The sequence below is a fragment of the Micropterus salmoides genome, unplaced genomic scaffold, assembly GCF_014851395.1.
Source record: "Micropterus salmoides isolate LMB-PRFRI ecotype aquatic unplaced genomic scaffold, ASM1485139v1 Ms_hic_scaffold_15, whole genome shotgun sequence".
Taxonomy (NCBI): domain Eukaryota; kingdom Metazoa; phylum Chordata; class Actinopteri; order Centrarchiformes; family Centrarchidae; genus Micropterus; species Micropterus salmoides.
Window position 1 is genome coordinate 2,144,132 of NW_024040596.1, and position 25,006 is coordinate 2,169,137.

At 42.0% G+C, this 25,006-nt stretch overlaps 3 protein-coding genes across 3 annotated transcripts; 2 read left to right on the forward strand and 1 right to left on the reverse strand.

The window, feature by feature from the left end:
- Positions 1–3,831: 3,831 nt before the first annotated feature.
- Positions 3,832–4,752, reverse strand: LOC119903637 (olfactory receptor 11A1-like). The gene has a single exon (XM_038719875.1). The coding sequence runs from the start codon at positions 4,750–4,752 to the stop codon at positions 3,832–3,834; it is 921 nt and encodes a 306-aa protein (XP_038575803.1).
- Positions 4,753–10,769: 6,017 nt separating this feature from the next.
- LOC119903638 (olfactory receptor 51L1-like) lies at positions 10,770–11,723 on the forward strand. The gene has a single exon (XM_038719876.1). The coding sequence runs from the start codon at positions 10,770–10,772 to the stop codon at positions 11,721–11,723; it is 954 nt and encodes a 317-aa protein (XP_038575804.1).
- An 8,731-nt stretch (positions 11,724–20,454) lies between these two features.
- LOC119903639 (olfactory receptor 51I2-like) lies at positions 20,455–21,408 on the forward strand. Its single transcript, XM_038719878.1, has one exon. It carries the CDS (start codon positions 20,455–20,457, stop codon positions 21,406–21,408), a length of 954 nt encoding a protein of 317 aa, XP_038575806.1.
- The last annotated feature ends 3,598 nt before the right edge of the window (positions 21,409–25,006 follow it).

The window sequence follows — 25,006 nt, forward strand, 5'->3', positions numbered from 1 at the left end:
CGCTGACCCGCCCTTCTCTGCTTCTGATTGGCTTGTAGTCCTTAACTAGGAACTGAGCATGTGCAACTCCCAACAAAGATCATTTAGAGACAACATGTATCACTCCATAGCTAAAACGAAGCCTTCAACACAGGCTGGAAAGAGGAGCTGCAGCAATGTGCAGGATGACAAAAATATAACCATGTAAACCTGCTCTGGTACTGAAAATGACCATAATGTTTAACTACCCACAATCACAATGGAGAAGAAAACTCTTCAGCTCTTCAACCACTTTGCGCCTTCGGCTGAATTTACTTCCCACCCAGCTTCCCCATTTTCTCATGCTCTCAAGGCCAAATGAATTACTGGATCAACCAAAATGCGTCACTCTCCTATTGACAGTTATCAGCCTCTGCATTTTTGTGTAGTATTAGTCCTAGACAGTGTTAACAATACACATTTTCCCAGTAACTAGTAGTGTAACAGATTACTATTTACAAAACTAATATTATTGCAGTTACTAATCCAAGTAACGCTGCGTTACTGGATGCACCATCCTTGATGTGAAAACACGACTGCTCATCAGGTCAGCGACACCGATCATACGTTGTTCAAGTCAGCTGTCAAAAAGCTGAACGAAGAACGAAGAATGAGGGAGAAAGGAGTTCTTTCCACAACTGTAAGTAGCTACTGCCATTATTGTGTCACAGTTGCAGATGTAAAGAACATTGTCGTCCGCTGTACACTGTGTGACCGGCAAAAAGCTTTCAACTGTGAACAATTTGGGGGGTTTCTAAAATACTGACAGCAGGGGCGAATCTAGGATCAGACCTTTAGGGGTGCCCAGCCCCTAATGAGAATGTAGCATGCATACAATGCCTTACTAAAGTGTTCACTAACTGGTGGAGAGAATAAGTAGGCCCACTAGAGAGGAGCTGGTGCAGAGTGTAGCAGGTCAGTCAAGGACATCATTTGTGTTGCAAAGTGGTGGGGACATAAGGGCTCAGATTAAGGGTGTGATGATGCATCAGAACAAGACAAGAACATTTTTAGTTCAATTTAGGTTAAATATTTGATGCTGAAATATATGTGGCGAGATTTTGAACATTAGACTGGTAATTTCCTGCATTCTGGAGACATTTTCTGCTCCACTTTACGGTGGAAATGTCTTTTTTATATGAGGAAAAACTAGATTGCATTGCATGTTTTCTTATTGTTCAAATCAGCCTTTCTCAAAGCATTTTCCTTTGTTCAGTTAAATCTTGTTACATGCTTGCTTTCTCTTTTAAGGAAGTTGTTTTCTGTTGCTGATTGAGTTTAATTTATCAGATAGATTTAATTATTGTAGGCTATAAATTATTTCTAATATTTTAACATTAAATTAAAACTAATTTCATAGCTATGCTACTGTTAGCGGTGTTAGGCAGGAACTGTACTAATATTACTTTTCTTAATTTATATTTTCTTATTTTCCCAACTAGTAGTGTAATGGATACTATTTCCAAAACCGGTGATTCAGTATGCTTATTTGCCATTAATTTTATCATTTATTCATAAGTTACTTTTGGTGTGTTATCTACAATGTCTCCTAAATTGACCTGAGGGATAAAGTGGACATCTACGACAGCTACTGGCGACAATGTTTCATTAGATATTGAAACTCACCCAGTGTGTGCCCTAGCTGAATCCTGTCACCAGCGTCCATCCAGCCTCCTCCAGCTTAGTCCTTTTGTTTTCTTTTTCCCCTCAGTCTGTTTTGGATCCATTCTCTGTGCAGATATCCACTTCTGCCCACTGTACTGTCCTTTTCCTTGTACAGTAATAACTTGATACAGTTATTATTCTGCCTCTTTTGATGGCTATTTTCTTTCTTTGTCTTGTGGCTTCATGTTGATCTTCTTGTTCAGCGTTCTCTTTCATGCTGTCTGTCTTCCATGATGTGACCGCTCTTCCTTACTCCAGCAGCAATTTCAGGACTCATCTGGCTCAGAACTTTGTAGGGTGTAATTGCGTCTTGTTTAGACCACTGTAGTCATAAGGTGATTGTCCTGCGGACAAGAAGAGTCCTACATGATTTGCTCTGTTCCTGCTGTTCTTGTATGACAACATAGTTTGTTGTGACTGGCCTGCATCTCCCAGTGATCGTCCACTTTTTGTGGGGGGGGGCCAGCCGCAGCGCGCAGACCCACCCCAGACAAGAGATACCAAAGCCCTGAGCCACAGGCCCTGAGGCAGCTCAGCGCAGCCCCGACCTGAAGCCAGTCCAGGCCCGCACCTGATGCCCCGAACCCCCGAGAAGTACACAAGCCAATTACAACATACAAGTGAGCCAGTCAACATCAACTCACTACCAATCTAACCAATGCCGTACAACAGCCAAAAAACACACTGCACAGGGGAGATGCCAGACAGAAACAGAACCCCACCGCAAGCATCCCCCCAGTCAGTTTGTATTTTTAAAGCAGACATTCTCTCCATGCCTATGTGCTCTGTAAGGTGATTCCGATATTGGGTGATACTTCTAGACTAGACTACTTCTTTTTGGCCTTCCAGTTCATGAGGATAGTTTTCTTGGCGATGCATAATGCAGTGAGAAGCATGTATGACGTGTCTACCTCTTTATTAATGTCACTTAGGTCCCCCAGCATGCAGAGTGATGGGGAAACTGGGACGGGGTAACTTAGCCATATCAATAGGTCTTCACATATCTTCTGCCAGAACTTTGGAACAGGTGCCGCTGACAGCAGTAGCTTCACCCTCAGCACAGTCTTCTTACTGGGCTGGATCTCAGACTTGAACATACCAGAGTAGGAGCAAATGGCCTAAAATGGCTATATATGTCAGAGGTTACTTGCCTCTGGAGCAACTATGGGTTAAGCGTCTTACTTAGGGACACAATGGTGGTTGTGTCGCAGTGGGAATCAAAATCTGGATCCATCATGTCTTATCCACTGCACCACTGCTACCCCAGCTTAGTCTCAAAGAGTGTATAAAGTGTTTATTTTATTTCTATCTTTGCTCCATCCTTCTCGGTCTTCACTTCTTTTAACTTTTGTTAATTTATTCTTTGTTTCATTCAATCCTTATTTTCTTTCACTGTCTACACTCATTTAATTTTTTACTTTTACTGTACTTCTAGTTTTTCATGCTACTTATCAGCGGTCAGCAAGTTTTTCATCACTCAAATGCGTTTTCTAGTTTCATGTGCATTTCAGGTAGAATTGTGCAAATCATATTTGGATGTATGTTAAGAGAGCCTGAATAGACTTTCTGCTGGATTAAAGAACTACAGCTACTACAACTAGTGCTGCTTTTTATTGTTGGTAACAGGGATTACGTGGTCTATGTATGTGTGTGTGTGTCCGTCACACTGAGAGCAGCTGCATCTTTCTTGGGAGCCAACAAGAGTTGATACAGCTTATGCATAATAAAAAATAATAATTTGACAGAAGCTGACAAGAGTTGTTTTAGATGTTTATTATTAATACAATAAAATTAAATAACTGAGTTGTCTCTCAGGGACTTAGACTACCAAATCAGAAACCTAAACATGCTCTGGCTTTTCAAGGCTATTACTTTTAAATGTTAACATGTTCATTATATGTCCATTATAAACTTTACAATAGATTCAGACAATAATCATGATCATGGATAACAGGGTGCAAATGTGATTACTTGTTAGACATAAAATGGACCCTTGGGTCGTTGAAAACTGCAGCAAATTACTCTGCATTGTTGAAGTGGAAAATGCTTTGGATATTACTGTTTCAGAAACAAGCCTTTACATTCAGTGCCTCAGAAAAAAAAAATCACATTTCTGCGTTATGACACAATGGAGTAAGTGTTGATACGTCAGCCCGTTTTGCAGAACAACTTCTTCAGGTGTTTATAAATTTCTTTCACTTTTAGTCCATATATGATTGGATTGAAGAGAGGATGATATATTACCATTTGTAACGTCATTATTAAACGTACAGTTTGGGGAAAATCTGTTTCCAGTCGCAGTAGAAGTACATCATATGCACTCAAACAGGAAAAGTTGATTAAAACAATCAGGTGGGGTAAACAGGTCTGTGCAGCTTTTCTCCTGACTTCTCTGCAGCTGTGATATGTTATTATAAATATCCTGGTGTATGTAAAAAGTATGAAGAGCACAGGGAGAAGGACACCATTTACCAAAACAATCAAGCCATATATATTCAGCACTCCTGAACTCTCACAGTGAAGTTTGTAAACTGTGCTGTTACAAATGATTCCTTTGAAAACAAAGTTACAGAGTTTTTTATTAGCATTTAGTACAACTGGCACCACAACCTGACAAGCCGGCACAAGCCAAGCTAAAACCAAGAAAATAGTGACAGTTGATTTCCTCATGATAGTTTGATATTGCAGAGGTTTACATATAGACACATACCTGTCATAGGCCATGGCTGCCAAGAGATAAAATTCTGAAGTGGCTAGAGCATAATATATACACCACTGAAAGAGACAGGCTGGATATGATATGATCTGTTTTTCAGATAAAAAGTCAATCAAAAGCTTTGGGTAGATAGCAGTGCTGAAAAGAAGAGAGTTCAGTAACAGAGCTGCAATGAAAATGTACATCGGCTCATGGAGGGATTCATGAATCACAATGATGCACACAATAGAAGAATTACTGCAAATTATTAGAACATATGCTGTAAACATGATCACAAAATAAAGATATCTATATTTCTGCACTTCCACATACCCATCAAGAGTTATGTATGTTGCATTTAATGTATTATCCATTAATATTTTCTATAACAAAAGTTGATGAAGTCATCTGATTGTTTTTTTCAGTCATACGTACCTGACCATGTGTTTTCCAAACACAGATATTGGAAAGTGATCAGCTCACGTTTGAGGGATGTTTTTATAAAGCTGTTTCGCCCTCCATGGATCTCATTAAGTTCTCCAAAGAAAGAGAGACTTACATTCAACCTAATTAAACTGTAGAGCTGTAAAATGATGTTGCAAGAGTTTGTTTGTGTGCCTCTGGCATAATTTTTGGTTTCTCTGGGTTACGTCAGCCACTGGTGGGTAGAATGCAGGGTTGTTCCTGGCTCAGGATGGGCCTTTGGGGGAGCAGTTGAGATTCAACAATTCAGCTGTTTCACAAATCAAACAGTTTTCTGATATTACACCATTGTGGTTCAAGTTTGATTGGGGCTACTGTTAGTGTGTTCATTATAAGTTCAGATCATAGTGTAGGCTACTATATAGCTTACCATTAGTACAATATGAATTCCAGTTGGACAAAACGGTTTCATTTTTGTGGTTTGTCATTAAATTATTGTGCAAAATGCTCTACATGGTGGTTAGTCTCTCATTTCTTTATGCAAAGTTCTAACTTGTCAATAATAAAAAACGTGCACACAGAACAACAAGTTCAACATTTCAAAATTTGCTAGAGAGCGTCAACCTTTTTTTAATCTCACGCCCACTCCAGGCTGTGATTGGTCAGTTCACGGAATTGTAAATGTAAATGCTCCGTACTTGTATAGCGCCTTTCTAGTCTGTCCAGTGGCACAGTATGCATTTAATTTATTTGAGTTACATTAGTAGTACAACCAGCCCTTGCATTTAAAAAAGATATTTGCCTCATTGTCCTGATCAAAGATTACTCCAATATTCCTCGCAGTGGTGCTTGAGTCCAGGGTAATACCATCCAGACGGTGGTAATAGAGCAGTGGATAAGACACATGCCTTTAGTGTGAGACACCCAGGTTCAAATCCACTGTGAAACACCAATGTCTCCCTGACAATGTCCCCTGAGCAAGACACTTAACCCCTAGTTGCTCCAAAGGTGTGTGACCTCTGACATTTAATTCAATTTTATTTATATAGCGCCAAATCACAACAACAGTTATCTCACAGCGCTTTTCATAAAAGAGCAGGTCTAGACCGTACTCTGTGATGATATTTACAGAAGCCCAACAGTTCCCACCAAGAGCAGCACTGGGCGACAGAGGCAAGGAAAAACTTCCTTTTAAGAGGCAGAAACCTCCAGCAGAACCATGACTCAGGGTGGGCGGCCATCTGCCTCCACTGGTTGGGGGTGGGGGGGCAGCCTAACCAATATCCACACACAGAGGTACAGACAGTAAAGGTGATGTTGCTATAGACTAAATGAAAAATGGTATAGATATTTATTGTAGTGTTAATGATGATAATCGTAATGTTAATGATTATAATAACAATAGGACTGTCAGGACCGGGGACAGAAACTCAGATGCAGACCAGAGTAGGTTCAATGGGAGAATTTATTTAACACAAGTGAGAACAGAGGGCTTGGAGGGTGGTCGTTCCGAGGGTCATGAGGTCCAGGCATTCCATGTCTCAGGAGAGAATCCGAGCCTGTGATTCAGGAAGGTATTCTGTGGTCGAGACAGGGACAAAACAAGTTAGCATTCAGCATAAGGACTCAGACTAGATGTTACTGGTTCAGGACAGAAAACTGGCTGGTCTTTTTAAGGTGAGTTGATTGCAGGATGAGACGCCGGTGTGCTTAATTAACAGGATGCGTCTCAGGTGAGTTGACTGGAGCTCAGGTGACCACGCCCAGAGCATGAGGGAGGAAGCAGAACACAGAGACAGACGAAAAACCAAAACACACCAAGCACACCGCAAACATACCAAAGATAAAAATAACTCAAAAAACTACAATCACACACATACCAACAGGAAGGCCAGGGTCACGACAATAGTAACAATAATTGTAGCAGAGGGTGTCGAGCAGTAACACGGGGGCCGCAGGTAACTCGCAACCACAGATCCAGACTCCACAGGCCCAGAGCCAGAAAAACCTGCAGGAAGTGATAGGAGGAGAGAGGAGAGGGACGAGAAAGCATAAGACTACCAGAAAGGGGAGAAGTTGTGTTAGTAACATGCAATAATGGGATGAGGTTGCATACAGAGGGAGAGAAAGTAGAGGAGAGAGGAGCTCAGTGCATCATGGGAAATCCCCCGGCAGTCTAGGCCTATAGCAGCATAACTAAGGGATGGTTCAGGACTCACCTGAGCCAGCCCTAACTATAAGCTTTATCAAAGAGGAAAGTCTTAAGCCTACTCTTAAATGTGGAGATGGTGTCTGCCTCCTGAACCCAAACTGGAACCTGGTTCCACAGGAGAGGAGCTTGATAGCTGAACGCTCTGGCTCCTAGTCTACTTTTGGAGACTCTAGGAACCACAAGTAACCCTGCATTCTGGGAGCGCAGTGCTCTGGTGGGGTAGTAAGGTACTATGAGCTCTTTAAGATAAGATGGTGCCTGACCATTAAGAGCTTTGTAGGTAAGAAGAATGATTTTAAATTCTTTTCTGGATTTTACTGGAAGCCAATGCAAAGAAGCTGAAACAGGAGAAATGTGATCTCTTTTCCTGGTTCCTGTCAGAACACATACTGCAGCATTCTGGATCAGCTGAAGAGTCTTAATGGACTTTTTTGAGCAGCCTGATAATAAATAATTGCAGTAATCCAGCTTAGAAGTAACAAATGCATGGACTAGTTTTTCTGCATCATTTTCAGACGACATGTCCTGATCAAAGATAACTCCAAGATTCCTCACAGTGGTGCTGGAGGCCAGGGCGATGCCATCCAGAGTAACTATATCTTTAGATAATGCGTCACGGAGGTGCTTGGGCCCCAGAACAATAACTTCAATTTTATCCATGTTTAACATTAGAAAATTACACGTCATCCAGGTTTTAACATCCTGAAGGCACATTTGAAGTTTAGCTAACTGATCAGTTTCATCTGGCTTGATTGATAGATATAACTGAGTATCATCTGCATAACAATGAAAGTTTATGGAATATTTCCTGATAATATTGCCTAAAGGAATATATAAAGATAAATATAATATATACATTATATATTATATTATTATTATATTATTAATTGGCTGACTTAGATGGTGATTAACAATAAACATTAGACATTTCCACCATAAATTGGTGCAGAAAATGTCTCCAGAATGCGGGAAATTAAATGTTTAATGCTCATAATCATAACCAGACCCCCCAATCGTGTGCATCAATGAATATTTCTTTAAATACTATTAAAATATCTTTTAGTCTTGATCTCGTGACACCAATATTCTGGATTGTCACATCTCATATGCAAAGTGTTTTGTCGCAACTCTAATCTGAGCCCTAAAATGTCCCCACCATGTTTGAATACAAAATGACACCCTTTCCCACCTGTAACTGTCATTTGCTGTTAAAGTCTTTGCGTTGTTGATAACACACAGCCTAAACAGTCCTTCAGAGTGCTCTCTATTACATGTACACGCATGTGACTACACTACTGGTGTGTGAGGTGTAAAAACACCCAGGAGACAGGGAAAGGGAGATCTATGTGGTACCATGAGACCCTCAGAAAGAGGAGACACCGCTGGTAGTAGCCTACATGCTGGTCCAGGGGCTTCGTCTGATGGTCGGTTTAAGGGTTAAGGTCGGACTGCCAGAAAGGTTAAGGTTTTTTTAGCGAAATAGACCTTTTGTACATAGAGAAAGTCTTAGATCTTTGATTTCAGCTCATGATGAATGGGGGCAAAAACAAAAGGGTTTATAATTTTGTTCAGTGTAGTTTTGAAATTAGTCTGACTATACACTCACCTAAAGGATTATTAGGAACACCTGTTCAATTTCTCATTAATGCAATTATCTAATCAACCAATCACATGGCAGTTGCTTCAGTGCATTTAGGGGTGTGGTCCTGGTCAAGACAATCTCCTGAACTCCAAACTGAATGTCAGAATGGGAAAGAAAGGTGATTTAAGCAATTTTGAGCGTGGCATGGTTGTTGGTGCCAGACGGGCCGGTCTGAGTATTTCACAATCTGCTCAGTTACTGGGATTTTCACGCACAACCATTTCTAGGGTTTACAAAGAATGGTGTGAAAAGGGAAAAACATCCAGTATGCGGCAGTCCTGTGGGCGAAAATGCCTCGTTGATGCTAGAGGTCAGAGGAGAATGGGCCGACCTATTCAAGCTGATAGAAGAGCAACTTTGACTGAAATAACCACTCGTTACAACCGAGGTATGCGGCAAAGCATTTGTGAAGCCACAACACGCACAACCTTGAGGCGGATGGGCTACAACAGCAGACGACCCCACCGGGTACCACTCATCTCCACTACAAATAGGAAAAAGAGGCTACAATTTGCAAGAGCTCACCAAAATTGGACAGTTGAAGACTGAAAAAATGTTGCCTGGTCTGATGAGTCTCGATTTCTGTTGAGACATTCAGATGGTAGAGTCAGAATTTGGCGTAAACAGAATGAGAACATGGATCCATCATGCCTTGTTACCACTGTGCAGGCTGCTGGTGGTGGTGTAATGGTGTGGGGGATGTTTTCTTGGCACACTTTAGGCCCCTTAGTGCCAACTGGGCATCGTTTAAATGCCACGGCCTACCTGAGCATTGTTTCTGACCATGTCCATCCCTTTATGGCCACCATGTACCCCATAATGCACCATGTCACAAAGCTCCAATCATTTCAAACATGACAATGAGTTCACTGTACTAAAATGGCTCCCACAGTCACCAGATCTCAACCCAATAGAGCATCTTTGGGATGTGGTGGAACGGGAGCTTCGTGCCCTGGATGTGCATCCCACAAATCTCCATCAACTGCAAGATGCTATCCATCAATATGGGCCAACATTTCTAAAGAATGCTTTCAGCACCTTGTTGAATCAATGCCATGTAGAATTAAGGCAGTTCTGAAGGCGAAAGGGGGTCAAACACAGTATTAGTATGGTGTTCCTAATAATCCTTTAGGTGAGTGTACATTCACATAGCTGCATTCCCCATTTCTTGGCCTTCAAATCCCTAAAGTTAAGAACCAAAAGCGATTCAGAGCAGAAAAACAGATACATACATTATAGAACTTGAATGTCAGGTGACATCAGGTGAGAGAGGCTTTACGTCCCTTTGGACTGTACATGTTGCTGCTCGCATCCTAGCAGCAGAAGAAGATAAAGTTTCCACAGCTGCTTCTGTGTGGATCATTACAGGGTAGAGGCTTCATCAGTTGTAGCTCTCATTTAACAAGCTGATTAACAAACACTGTTTTGAGCAAGTTTCTATTTTTATCATGAGTTGGTTTAATTGTTATTTTGTTGGTTGATGTTTGTAGTAGTAGTAGTAGTTGTGTACCTATTATAGAAAACACAACAGGTCAAATTCTCTGGATGTGGATCTCTACATTAGATATCTAGATTGCCTGCTTGATTGTTAATGTACACAGATGATTATTAATTAATCTTAACTTGAGCAAAAATGTGTTAAATGTTATTACTGCACCCTGTGCAGCTTCTGGAAGCATTAAGTGTTTGATTTAATTTTACAATTTTATTGTTAAAATGTATCCTCTGCTTTCCTCATGCCAAGGGTAAATAGTTGCCCCCGACTTTGTTTGATCTGTTATTCATATGCAAACTTTGACAAATAAGCTCTGTGATAAACATACCGTATATGTTTATTGGTTGGTTTCACAGTGGCTACATTTATCTTTGAATGGAAGGGATTGTAAACACTCTGTTGTAAATACGGCAGGCAAGGAAATGGTACCCTGATATAGAACGTGATCATAATGTATATTGCCCACAAATAAGTTTGAGCCTTTATTTAACTCAGTAAGGATGTTTAGTGTTCAATGCAGTTTTGCCTCTACTCCTCCACTTTCCTTTACTTTATCTTTAACCACTCTCCTGGTTGTTCTTTGTATCCATCTCTGTTTTTGCTTCTCTGTTGTGCAGACATGATGAGCAATAACAGCTTTACCCCTGGGTATTTTCAGCTGACTCTGTTTACAGACTCTGGGCCCCTCAGATATCTGTTCTTCTGTCTGTGTCTGTTGGTCTACATGACTATAATCTCTGCTAACCTTGTCATTATTCTGACAGTCTGCCTGGAGAAGTCTCTGCATCAACCCATGTACATGTTTCTCTCCTGTCTGTGTTTAAACTCTCTGTACGGCTCAGCCGGCTTCTTCCCCAGGTTCCTGATGGACATTCTGTCTGACACTCATTTGATCTCACATGCATCTTGTTTCATTCAGATGTATGTTATTTACACCTACGTATCATGTGAACTGACCATCCTCAGCATCATGGCCTATGATAGATTTGTTGCTATTTGCCAGCCTTTACACTATCACAGCAAAATGACCTTTAGGATGGTGAGACATCTTCTGATTTTTGCTCTGCTCTACCCTGCATCTGCTATTGGCTTCATTGCTTATCTTACTGTTCGATTGCCTTTGTGTGGAAATAAACTGCACAGGCTTTTCTGTTCTAACTGGCCTGTGGTTCAGCTCTCCTGTGTGGACACAACTCTGAACAGCATAGCAGGTCAGTTTGTTACAATAATAACCATCTTCATCCCCTTGCTCTTTGTCCTGTACACCTATCTACGGATTCTGCTTGTGTGCAGGAGAAGCTCGTCTGAATTCAGAGGAAAGGCGTTACAAACCTGCCTGCCCCACATAGTGACATTTGTGACCTATTCATTCTCTCTCTTCTGTGAGCTGTCACTGGCTCGATTTGAGGGTGAGAGACTGAATCCAATCATTGCAGTTGTTTTCTCTTTAGAGTATTTGATCATTCCTCCCATCAATAATCCTCTAGTTTATGGCCTGAATCTGCCTCAAATCAAAGGAGTGATTTTTGGATTTTTGAAGATACACAAAATGGGTCCTGCTGCCAAAATGTAAAACTTGTCATGCACATCCTGTGTAGCAAACAAGGAAGCTTTATGCCTCTGTTTTTAACAAAATATACTTCTAGAATATATTACATAGTCCATAGATTTTCTTTGCTAGATTATTACATCTATGAATAGGCAAGTTGCAATATTAAAGATTAACCTGAACCACAACAATGATATTGATATTGCACAAGTTCTATATACATGGTTCAACTCACAGCTCTTCAGACTAAAACGCATCTTTGAATCTCACAACCTTCACCATAATTTGATAGGATTTTAAATGTGTTCGATAGGAATTTGGATGTTAGATGTGTCATTTTTGTATTTTCCATTTATAGCTTTTTATGTTAGTCTGCGTTTATTCTTAATTAATAATACTTTGTTTGTGTGTCATCAACCAGTTTCTCTTTGTAATTAAAATAACACTAAACTGTAATGAGGTCAGATAATCAAAAAAACTAATAAATGCGGACAGACTTGCTAGCTGTCCTTTGATGCTATCCTTTGGCACAGTGGTGCTTTGTAACCATGTCATGCACCATCAACATACTAACATGCTCACAATGACAATGATAACATGATGATGTTTACCGGGTAGAATGATTGCCATGTTCAGTATCGTATTGTAGTGGACACATCATTTTTAACGTGATGGTTGCACTAGATGAAAAGTCAGAGGATAACCACAGTTATCACAATTTATCCTGACAGGGACGTAAATGTGTGTGCTAATTTCTAGGCAATCCCTCCAATAGTTGTTAAGACATCTTACTAAAAGCCAAAAATGTCAACCTGCTGCTGGCAGGGAAAAATCAGATAATTCAAGTCAGTACTATACTTTCTCTGGGACCATTAATGTCTGCACACTGTGTCATGGCAATCCATCCAAGTGGTGTTGAGATACTTGAGTCTGGACCAAAGTGGACAGTTAGTTTGAATTTCATCACATATTTTTCTTGTAATGTCACTGTTGTGTTATCATTTGTATATTGATCTATTATAGCGGAATGATCGATTACCAATTATCAGTGGTTCAGAGGATGTGAAATAAAGATTTATGTAACAGGTTGCTTATAAACACCTGTATAAATAAAAAAATGGCAAATCCATAATGATACCAAGCCTACATAATAAGAAAATGCTCTTAGACTTTCGCCAAGGAGACTGTTCACTTATGCGTGATGGTTAAAATCTGTAATTGTTAATTTAACTGCAGGTTGCAGTTCTGATTGGCAGGAAATATTTATCAACCATTTTTTATACAGTCTGCTATTACGTATTTGCAACATTAATGTGCATGTGACACATGTAATTACCAGTGGTAACAAAAATTGCTGGTTAATAGGCCTACTACAGGTCACATACGTCAGGGGCAGCAAAATCAACTATTATCTGCCCTCTAGTTCCTAAGCCCTTTTTGGTCAGTTTTCTCTAGTTATACATTTGGGCTTACAAAGCATATGTAATGGAGATGGAACAGCATGTGTTTGGTATCTATGGATTCAGAAGACCCTAAGCTAACATAATCATGTTTGTAATGTGCTTATAAAGGAAGTATGAGTGAAAAATGCACATTAAACCAGAGAATTTCATACACGAAAATTAAATTTTTGTGATTTATTAATGAAAAATCACACCTTATACATCATTACTAAACAGCTTTGGAACTCAAAACATGTTTATTCAACCCTTTGTGTAACATCCATATGCAGGTTTTCAATAAAATGTGCCTAGAACAATGAAATAATGCAGCCTTTTGTGAAAATGTCCAAGGCATTTTTCTTATGTATCCCCCTAACCAAAGCAAGGCATCTCTAAGAAGATGCAGAGGGGCTCCTGGCATGCCCCAGACTGCCAGGGGGTCTTGTTATAGGCTCTGCTTGCCTAACAGAGTGCTCACAGTATTTGATAACATCCGCAGTCCTGCGTGCATGGTTTGTGGGTCCACAGCGGAAAATCTTCTGGTCTGCAGCCACTGTAGTCTAAATGGGTGTTTCCAAAAGCATCACAGTTGCGTTGCGTTAGCTTTCCGTCGCGTTCCAAATTTCTGCTCGATGCTTCACATAGACTGTATATAAATGCTTCTGCTGTGTAAAGTCTCCCTCTTTGCCATCATAAAAGCACTAAAACAATCATAAGAATCACATTTGTATAGTTGCCTTGACGTAAGTCAACCACTCCTCTGCATTTGTCACGGTCAGTTCAGATAAATATTTCGGTCTCGGCCTCCTAACTCAGGGTTCAGAAAACTACAGAATCATTTTCATTGGCTAGAAATCATCACGTTACCTTCCTCTGATTGGGTAAAATTTACCAAACCCCCATTTTCCATTGGTCTGTTGCGCGTGGAGTCTGCCTGACTACGGCGATTTTATTGGCCTCTTACGCACTGGATTTGCAAAACAAGGAAGTGATGTATATAAACAACCCAGATATCTCCGTTTTCAGGGAAGTCTCAGGAATACGACAAAAAAGACAGTGTCTATCAATCGTTTTTAAGCTATAATAACTTTTGTCCAATATTCTTACGATGGGGTGGTACCACCCAATCCTACCTCTGATTAATTGGTCTTTTTCCATAATTATGTGAGCAGTCATAATATGACTTTATTCTGCACAAGACATGAGTTTGCGAACAGCGAAAGTGACGTTACCTGGCTAACAAGGTGGAGGTGTGCAGCCTGTCGCCTGCATCTCTTCAACTATCAGCTCACTGTGCCTGCTAATGACTGTAGCATTACTCACTGCAGTATTTCTTGTCTGCTGTCATAAAATGTTGAAAATGATAGTAGTCCTGTTTTGTAGACGCATTTTTGATACGATAGCGGTCTGCACTAATCTCACTCACAAAAACATTGCATTTGCTGTGACTATTTCTAAATTAAAAGTTAACTATTGTTTCACCAATTAAATGCTTTTAATGGGAACTATGTATTTATACAATCCATCCTTACATCCGGATTTCTTATCCACTTATCCGGGGTCGGGTCATGGGTGCAGCAGCTCCAGCAGGGGACCCCAAACCTCTCTTTCCTGAGCCACATTATCCAGCTCTGAGTGGGGGATCCCGAGGAGTTCCCAGGCCAGTGTGGAGATATAATCTCTACACCTAGTCCTGGGTCTTCCCCAAGGCCTCCTCATAACTGGACGGGCCTGGAACAACTCCCTATGGAGGCGCCCAGGGATCATCTTTACCATATACCCGAACCACCTCAACTTTCTTGACGCAAAAGAGCACCAGCTCTGCACCTTGCAGATTCCTCACGGATGACCTGGCTTGTCATCCTATCCAGAGAAAACCTGTTTCGGCCGCTTGCGCCTGCGATCTAGTTCTTTCGGACAGACTTCATGACCCAGATTTCATGACCATATGTGAGGGTAGGAACAAAAATTGACCAGTAGATCGAAATCATTGCCTTCCGGCACAGCTCACTTTTTGTCGCACTGTGGGGTAGAGAAAATGCAATACCAGCCGCTCTGATTCTCCACCTAATCTCCCTTACTTGGGGTAAGGACTCATTGCCTACCAGAAGTGAGCACTACATCGGTTTCCTGCTGAGAACCATGGCCTCAGATTAAGAGGTGCTTGTCCTCATCCCAGCCGCTTCACACTCTGCTGTGAATCGATCCAGTGAGTGCTGAAGGTCATAGATCAATGATGCCAACAGGACCACATCATCTGCAAAAAGCAGCGATGTATTTGAATAATGACAATAATAATTTATAGGTACATTGGGTGGTGATGGAGCAGTGGATAGGACACATGCCTTTCGTGTTTCCCACCTTTACCCATCCACCACTGGTTCCCTGAGCTACACGCTTAACCCATCATTTCTCGAGTGGTGTGCGACCTCTGACCTGTATAGCAATTGTACGTCGCTTTGGATATAAGTGTCAGCTAAATGGAAATATAATTGGATGTTTGAGTCATAGGGTTATTGTAATGGTTTGTTTTTTGGCAGAAATAGCCGCAGACATAGAATACAATGGAAGGTTTAGGATAATAGTCTTAAACTATAATGGGCATTTCCTAAAGAAAATGCGTGTGAAAGACACACAGACAACCCCGGTCAACCAAAACGCACCATTTTTACAATGTGTAATCATCATTGGGATAAGACTGCACAGCAAAAATTTGAAGTCGATCAGACTAATTGTCTAGGAGTGTGTAAATTGGCAAAAATTATGATTAAATCCAAAGTGGCCGACTTCCTGTTGGGTGTCAGTCCGCCTACCATGTGTGCAAAGGTTTTTTAGTTTTCAAGGACGTTTAGGCCGTCAAAAATGCAATTTATCTGCAGATTAATTTACTTGGTTCTGTGCTTGGGAACATGTCCTGATCAATATTTGATCCTTCAATCTTTAAATCTGAAGGGCAAGACCTTAACCACTGGACTGGAGATACACTGTAGAGTAATGTGTTACGGGGTGTGGTGTGTGGACAGAGAGGACCCAAATGCAGCGTTCAGAGGGAAGGAGGTTTATTGGGGGAAAAAAGGGTGAGAGGGACTGGAGTGGAGGGAGAGGAGGACGTCGGGGAAGTACTGGCACGGGGAACCAAGGAGACCGGGGGCCAGGGAGCCGGGGAACACAGGGGCCAAGGAAGCGAGGAGAGGCAGGGGAACAGGGAGGACGCCGAGAGGGAGGTCCGAAGGGGAGTGGGCCAGTGGATGAGCCCAGCCGAACGGAGGACGAGGGTGAGTGTACCTGGGAGGGAAACAGACAGAGAGACAAGGTTAGGGGGAGACAATGACAAGGCACAGGGTAAGTTTGAAAAAACAAGAAACGAGGAAGCCTGAACACAGGAGTGGCACCAGGTATGGAGCAACGACGATCAAGCAAGGATGGTGTGGAGAACCAGGGTTGAAATACAGGCTGGGATGAGGTGATTACTGGCAGGTGTGGCAGGCTGACGAGGTGGATGATGGGTTGCAGGTGCAGGAAGTTGGCTGGGCTCAGGAGCGGAGGGAGAGAGCACACGGGGGAGAAAACACAGAGAGGCGGGCAGAGAACAGGAAACCAAGGAAAAAAGCAGAAGAACTGATAAAAAGTAGAAAAAACCAGGACACTCACCGTCAGCCGGGCTGCCACCACAACATAATGCTTTTAAATCCGTGTATCGTTCGTTCTTTCATTATTCAGTTTCAAAATGAAATTGGAACAAAACCAGAACAGAAAACTGAAAAAACAGAAAACAAAAAAAGACGGAACGGAAAAAAGGAACTGTGGTCTGTTGGGCTTCTGTAAATAGCATCATAGAGTACGGTCTAGACCTGCTCTTTTATGAAAAGCGCTGTGAGATAACTGCTGTTGTGATTTGGCGCTATACAAATAAAATTGAATTGGTTTATTTTTTCTATGACTGTTGTTGTGTCCCTACTGGTTTTCAAATCTGTTTGTCGTAGCGTGCATGTGTTCCGTGCAACAGCTGATTTGCCTCCATCCCCAGATTGGTCACACATGTTACAGGCTATTCCTTTTCAAGTTGCATCTCATAACTACTGCGACAAAGATGATTGTAGAAGTGAGCACTACATTATAGCCACCTACAAAAAAATGCCCTAACCGGGATTTGATCTGTCAATCTTTGGATCTGAAGGGCAATGCCTTAAAGGTGACCTATTATACCACATGTCTAGCCCTATATATTAGTTTTGTGACTCCTGTATGGCAGCTTTGCATGATTCTGAGTGCAAAAAAATAATTTTCTATCTTATACTGGTCCTTCATGTAGGCCTTCATGTAGGCCTCTGTCTGAAACAAGCTTTAGATGCTCCTGTTTCTTTAAGGCCCCCCCTCTCAAAGCCCACTGTCTTCTTATTGGCCAAGACCTGAAGCATGTTACCAGGCTGTTGTTTTTGGGACAGCAGTCGGGTGTTGGAATGGAGATGCCAGATGTTGGGAGAACTGGAGAGATGGAAGCGGTGACTGACGGGCTTGGAAAGCTAACTGGGCCTTCTAGCCATGGGGTGGAAGATGATGGGGATCAGCAGGGACTGAGTGCTGATCCCCGGGGAGCGGATGGCAGAGGGGCAGCAGAGCTACTGGCTGGCCCCGAAGAGGGGCAGGCTACCAGCTCGTACCTCGGGCTGACCTGGTTGATGTCTGGAAGGAGTGTAAACCAGGTCCTGGCGTTGTGTGGCCCGGCCTGTGCTCCAGCAGTCTAGGATCAACCTTTGCCTGGCCACCGGGGGGCTGGTGGGACATGTCCATGACTGTGAGTATGCTGTTAACGGTTTTAGTGATCTCAGCCACCTCACCCAGTCCCTGGGCCTTGCAAGCTCCAGGGTGGGGTGGGGTATGGTATTTTAATTCGACTTTGTTGAAGGATGTAGTTTTTAACAGGGCTTTGATGACATTGGTTGGAGGCCTTTCTGCTGAGCTCTTCTCGGTGGACGGTGTGCTGGACTGGTGGGTGGGGGTCAGGCGGCGCATTAAATCCTTGGTATGAAAGCATGGGAGGGCTAAGCGGGCTGCGGGGAGGGTGTGGGAGGAGCTTGCAGATGAGTTGAGAACAGAGTCACTGCTGACCATTGCCTGCGACCACGCCTGCAGCATCAGCCTCACCAACCAGCTAGTGGAGACGTGCAGGGGATCCGCTGTGCGGAGTAGGGCAAACACCTTACTTGAAGGGGTGTACGGCTTATTTTTTTAGGTGTTTTACAACTGAACTGTATGTTGATGATGGCACGTGTGGTGTGGCTGGGGCCCGGGAGGTAGTGTGGGTGGCCAGGGGCCACTTCGCCCACGCCTTTGCCCTGTGATCTGATGCTCTCCATTTCTGTTGTACAAGGACGAGGTCGAGACATTGTTGATAACATTCTGATGACCCGTTGTGCAATAGGCGCGATGGCGGTTGATGGTGGCGTGATGTTGTCCGCAGATCTGCAAAAGGCATTTGACAGAGTGAGCCATGCCTACCTGTTCTCCTCCCTTCTCCACCGTTTTGGCTTTGGCGAGCACTTTGTGGGCAGGGTTGAGCTGTTGTACAGGGGGCGCTATCTGTAGGGTCAAGCTCAACAGCGTTGTGTCAGAGGCCGTTCCCCTGGAGAGGTCGGTGAGGCTGGGGTGCCCCCTATCCTCCCTCCTCTTCAGTGTGGCAGTCGAACCTTTGAACCTCCTCTTGTGAGATAGTGGCGTTGCTGGAATCCCCACTCTCCTGGGGAGTGAGATCAAGGTCTCCAGGTGTGCCACCTGGTCGAGGGGGTAGACACGTCGATGGGGAGCGGGTTGCTCAGGCCATCTGCACTAATGCTGCCTCTCTGAGTTCCAGGACAGTGGCGGCTTGGTGTGCCAGAGTGCAGGGTGCCTTCCCGGGCTCCTGGATGGTGGTCCTGCGGCAGCGGTCTGGGGCGGGGCGGAGATGCAGGCCCACATCGGTTCCCTACCTGAGTTCCACCTGGCTGGGGCAAGCCCCACCACGTCCCTCCATCTCATTACTGCAAAAGAAATGGTCTGCTACAGAGTTCAAGATCCGGATCTTCACAGCGGTGATACTCCAGCATGTGAACAGTGCACTGTTCACCCAGACGTGGCAGTGTGCATAACTGAGGATGAGACTCTGGAGCATATGCTGGTCCACTGCCCTGCTCTGGCCCCATTCTGGCCCGCCGTCTGCGACCTGCTTGCCCCCCATGTAAGTAGTTGATCACTGCAACAATGATCACTACAAGCAGTTTCAACTGTAAATAGATAAAAAAGGGGAAAATCAGTGTTTTGAGAGTTAACTGACTACACTTTGCCGATTCACACAGCTGCATTCCCCATTTCTCAATATTCAAATCCCTAAAGTTAAGCACACCCACACTTTAGCACTGAAAAAAGATACATGCATTAAAACACATGAATGACGCCTGACATCAGGTGAGAGAGGCTTTACGTCCCTTTGGACTGTACACGTTGCTGCTCGCATCCTAGCAGCAGAAGAAGATAAAGTTTCCACAGCTGCTTCTGTGTGGATCATTACAGGGTAGAGGTTCATCAGTCGAAGCTCTCATTTAACAAGCTGATTAACAAACACTGTTTTGAGCAAGCTTTGATTATTATTAATGAGTTGGTTGAACTTTTTGTTATATTTTGTTGGTTGATGTTTGTAGTAGTAGTTGTGTAACTATTATAGAACACACAACAGGGCAATTCCTCTGGACAGTGGATCTTTACAATAGAGATCTAGATTGCCTTCTTGATTTGTAATGCACGCAGATGATTATCTCGCAGTAACACTATTGACTAATCTGAACTAGAGCAAAAATTTTTTTAAATGTCTTGAATGTTACTATTGCATCCTATCAAGCATCTGGAACCATTAAGTCATTAATGTTTGATTCAATTGTACAATTTTATTGTTGCCATTTGTCGTCTACGCTCCTCATGTCAAGTGTAAAAAGTTGCTCCTGATTTTGTTTGATCTGTTGTTCATAAACATACAGTATATATATTGGCTGGCTCTGCATGGGCTACATTTGGCTTTGAATGAAAGTTTTTCTACATGCATTTTTATGGAAATATGGCAAGGGAAGAATACTTCTCATTTCTATTTTAGTTCCCTTGAATATGATTATGCTGTATATTGCCCATGAAAAGTTTTAACCTTTATTTAACTCAGTAAGGCCTTGGAAATGTTTCTTGTTCATGGGAGATTTATTCTTACTCTTTCCTCTCCTTTTCTTTATCCTCCATCACTCTCTCCTGGTTGTTTGTATCCATCTCTGTTTTTGCTTCTCTGTTGTGCAGACATGATGAGCAATAACAGCTTTACTCCTGGGTATTTTCAGCTGACTCTGTTTACAGACTCTGGGCCCCTCAGATATCTGTTCTTCTGTCTGTGTCTGTTGGTCTACATGACTATAATCTCTGCTAACGTTGTCATTATTCTGGCAGTCTGCCTGGAGAAGTCTCTGCATCAACCCATGTACATGTTTCTCTCCTGTCTGTGTTTAAACTCTCTGTACGGCTCAGCCGGCTTCTTCCCGAGGTTCCTGATGGACATTCTGTCTGACACTCATTTGATCTCACGTGCATCTTGTTTCATTCAGATGTATGTTATTTACACCTATGCATCATGTGAACCAACCATCCTCAGCATCATGGCCTATGATAGATTTGTTGCTATTTGCCAGCCTTTACACTATCACAGCAAAATGACCTTTAGGATGGTGAGACGTCTTTTGATTTTTGCTGTGCTCTACCCTGCATTTGCTATTGGATTTGTTCTATATCTTACTGTTCGATTGCCTTTGTGTGGGAATAAACTGCACAGGCTTTTCTGTTCTAACTGGCCTGTGGTTCAGCTCTCCTGTGTGGACACAACTCTGAACAGCATAGCAGGTCAGTTTTTTACGATAACAACCACCTTCATCCCCCTGTTCTTTGTCCTGTATACCTATCTGAGGATTCTGCTTGTGTGCAGGAGAAGCTCGTCTGAATTCAGAGGAAAGGCGTTACAAACCTGCTTGCCCCACATAGTGACATTTGTGACCTATATGTTTTCTATCTTCTGTGAGCTGTCATTGACTCGATTTGAGGGTGACAAACTGAATCCAAACATTGCAGTTGTTTTGTCTTTAGAGTATTTGATTATCCCCCCCATCAATAACCCTCTAGTTTATGGCCTGAATCTGCCTCAAATCAAAGGAGTGATTTTTAGATTTTTTAAGATACGCAAAATGGGTCCTGCTGATAAAATGTAAAAGTCATCATGCACATGAATATTACTTTTTAATCCTCAACCACAACAGTTATATTGATGTTCCACAAGTTGTATATGCATGCTTTAATTCAGCTCAGGCTAAAATATATCTTCGAAAGTCAACTTAGAATTCCATTTGATAGGATGTTAGATTTGTCTTCGTAGTATTATTTGTTTTATAAAGTTATTGTTTTTATCTTGTTTCAATATTTTCCTTTTGTAATTATAATAATACTTAGAATAATCAACAAGACTAACAGTGTACATCCATGGTAGCTGTCCTTTGAGGCTCTACTTTGGCACAGCTGTGCTTTTTCACAATGTCATGCAACATCAGCTAACATGCTCACAATGACAGTGCTAACATGATGACATTTACCATGTTCAAAATCTTACTGGACTCATAAGTTTTATTGTTATGATGACGCTAGATGAAAATTCAGAGGATGACCAAAGTTACAATTTATCCTAACAGGCACATAAATGTGTGGATTAGAGTACAGGGCAGGTCTGGGGCTGTTGTGCTGCTTCAGGACCTGGAAGACTTGCTGTGGTAAATGGAACCATGAATTCTGCTGTCTACCAAAAAATCCTGAAAGAGAATGTCCAGCCATCCTGACCTGAATCCAATTGAGATTGAAGCCTTGATTGCAGTTGTTGCTGCTAAGGTTGGCCCAACCAGTTATTAGGTTTAGGGGGCTTTCACTTTTTCACACAGGGCCATGTAGGTTTGGATTTTTTACCCCCTTAAAAATAAAAATCTTCATATAAAAACTGTATTGTTGTGTTATCTTGGTCTGATATTTCAATTTGTTTGATGATCTGAAACATTACAGTGTGCCAAACATGCAAAGAAATCAGGAAGGGGGCAAACACTTTTTCACACTACTGTAAGTCACAGTATACTGTTAACTACCAACATGTCATGTGTACAGTCAGTCAGAAGGCTAAAATAGTTACAACATTATTTCTTCTAAATTCACATTTTTTCACCTTATTTACGGTCTCTGTTGCACTTGTCACACAAACCGGATGGAAAGTAAACTCCTTTGATTGGTGCCATTAAGCCAATCAGATTACAGCAAAAACGAGGATCAGTGCAGCCCGGTTGCAGATCATAAAGTACTACGATTCATCTTGCGTTAAAAATTTAAAGCGTTATTTTTATTTTGACAATCCTAATAATTATAATGTCAACATTAATTCATAATGGTGGTTGATCATCTGTTTTTTCACTAACATAGCAGCATATGTCAATATTGTAGGATTAAGTTGGCTTTCTCACGTGCCACTTAAAATGTCTCTGCATGCCCACGCTGGCACGTGTGCCATAGGTTGCCGACCCCTGCTTTATTTGGCGTTGAACTGAGCTTGACAGTTCAGAATTTTAAAAATTCTGAACTGTCTGTAGCCTGCTTGACACACCTCTGAAAGAGCCGTCAGTAACGAATTACATTTACTCACGTTACTGTAATTGAGAAGTACTTGAGTATGTTTTCTTTTAAGTATTGTATTTTGCTACATTTTGAATCACAGCCGTTACTTAGTATAAAAAAAAAAAAAATCATGTTTGCGGGCCGACTGTGAGGCAGCTTGCTGCGGAGAGTCCCCAGTCGCGGAAGGCCGACCTGTGGTGCTGAACCCCGTGGCCGGCGCAGCGCAAATCACTTCATATCTGAAAGGGCCATCTCCTAGGGCGCAAAATGTCAAGGGGCTACATACTGCGCTGCAAGAGGTTTCGACTCAGCGTGAACTCAACTCCACCCTGCTGATGCGACACCAACGATTTTAATCATGTGCACGTCACGCTGTGTGTCCAGACAGTAACGGAACTGTTAGGCTACAGTTTTGCAATATAAACATCTTGAAACTGAAGCGCAGCCTTGCTTGTTTTGGACTGTGAACTGCACTTTATCGGAGCTGCTGAACTTAACATGTGGATTTGTGGTGAGATGGGCCTATCTGCTGATCTGTCTTCTGATCAGTAGTGTTTTTGGTTGGTTTCGGTTTCTAACAGTCTAAAGGGGATAGGCTATATACCAGCGGATCAATAACGTAGAGGCCTGATTGATAAAAAATATTATGAACTCCCATTAAATTATGACATTAATATAGTGTAATATGGCGATGGACATGTCAGAGAACACTGGGAGATATTCTGAATGTGCAGAAAGTTTGGAACATGAGCAGAAAACCTGCTGAAACACAAGAGCTATTGAAGTACAAGAATTTATAAACTGAATTCAAATTAATTAATTTATCTACAGGAGAAAACATGTTTAAAAGCAATAGCATACAGAATGCCTGAATTCTATCACATTTTAATATTTTGAATTGTCACATACTGCCTGAATATTGTGTTTTGCTTTATATAGATGGAGATGAACCATAAATTGGTGCAATGCTCAAAATTTACACCATCATGGCCGGCCCACAGTAGCACATGGATCATGCGTAAAACAGGAGCATCGGGATTCGTCCAGGACTGTTGGTGATCGTTCCCTCTGGCTGGATGAAGCCCGACGTTACCTCATTTGTACTGTGTTGTACCTCCAAAATAACTCTTTTCAAGGACAACAGCGGTAATATCCATTTTACACTTTAACTCCAGGAGCTTCTCTATCATCTTCTCACTGAGAGACGCACATGAGCCAAAAACCGAACTGCTCTCTCACAACCTTGTGTCATGCATCTTTTTTCTCCCGCCCCCTAGCCAATCAGTAATCAAGGAACTTGACGTTGCCCTGTGGAGGACTAGTAAGAGGTAGAATCAGGCATGTGATTGGCAAAGGGCAAAAAAGCAGGAAAATATACTGAGACTCCCCCACACCCTGATAAAACTGGCGTCGGCTCTATTATAACATGGATGGTAAAGCAGGATCCATGACAATAACTTATTTGGTGGATGTATTGCAGTGGGAATCAAAGACAAGCGTCTAATCCACTGCACCTTCGCCACCTCTCTATAATAATAATTATTTTGTATAATTTTTTTTTACCAAACTTCATCAGCTAAATGTGCAACATGCAGTATGAAATAATTGATTCTATCATAATATAACTACTAACTTGTAAATTAGTTTAGTAGAAGTTAATAGATTATTTTTAATGAATAAGAGACAGCAGCAAAGGTTGTTGCCTGTTTAAGACCTGGTGGCCTAACTGTTAAAGAAACAATTAATATTTTCTGATCAAACAGCCACAACAGTTTCACGGGATCGCACAAGTTACACGGAAGCCATTGCCATGGTTACCTCGTGCATCCGCTCGTTTGCCTGTCTGTTGATGAGGAGCGGAGAGCGACCCCGCGGATCAAAGCCTTATGAACACGCCTTCACAACCATTCACAAGAAATTGATTTATAACGTGCCAAAACCTTTAACATAAGGACGACTTAAAAAGCAACCATTCATACAGCAAAGTGCTATATGATTGTTCAATCGACAACAAAGTCAAAGTAAACATTAGACATAGCCTATAACAAGCAATAATCAAAACATACCCAATTTATCCGATGCTTATTGTCAACTCAGTGTTGGGCAAATTACTCAGAAATAATATAGCTATTACGTAGTTACTTAGCATATAGGCTACTCCTT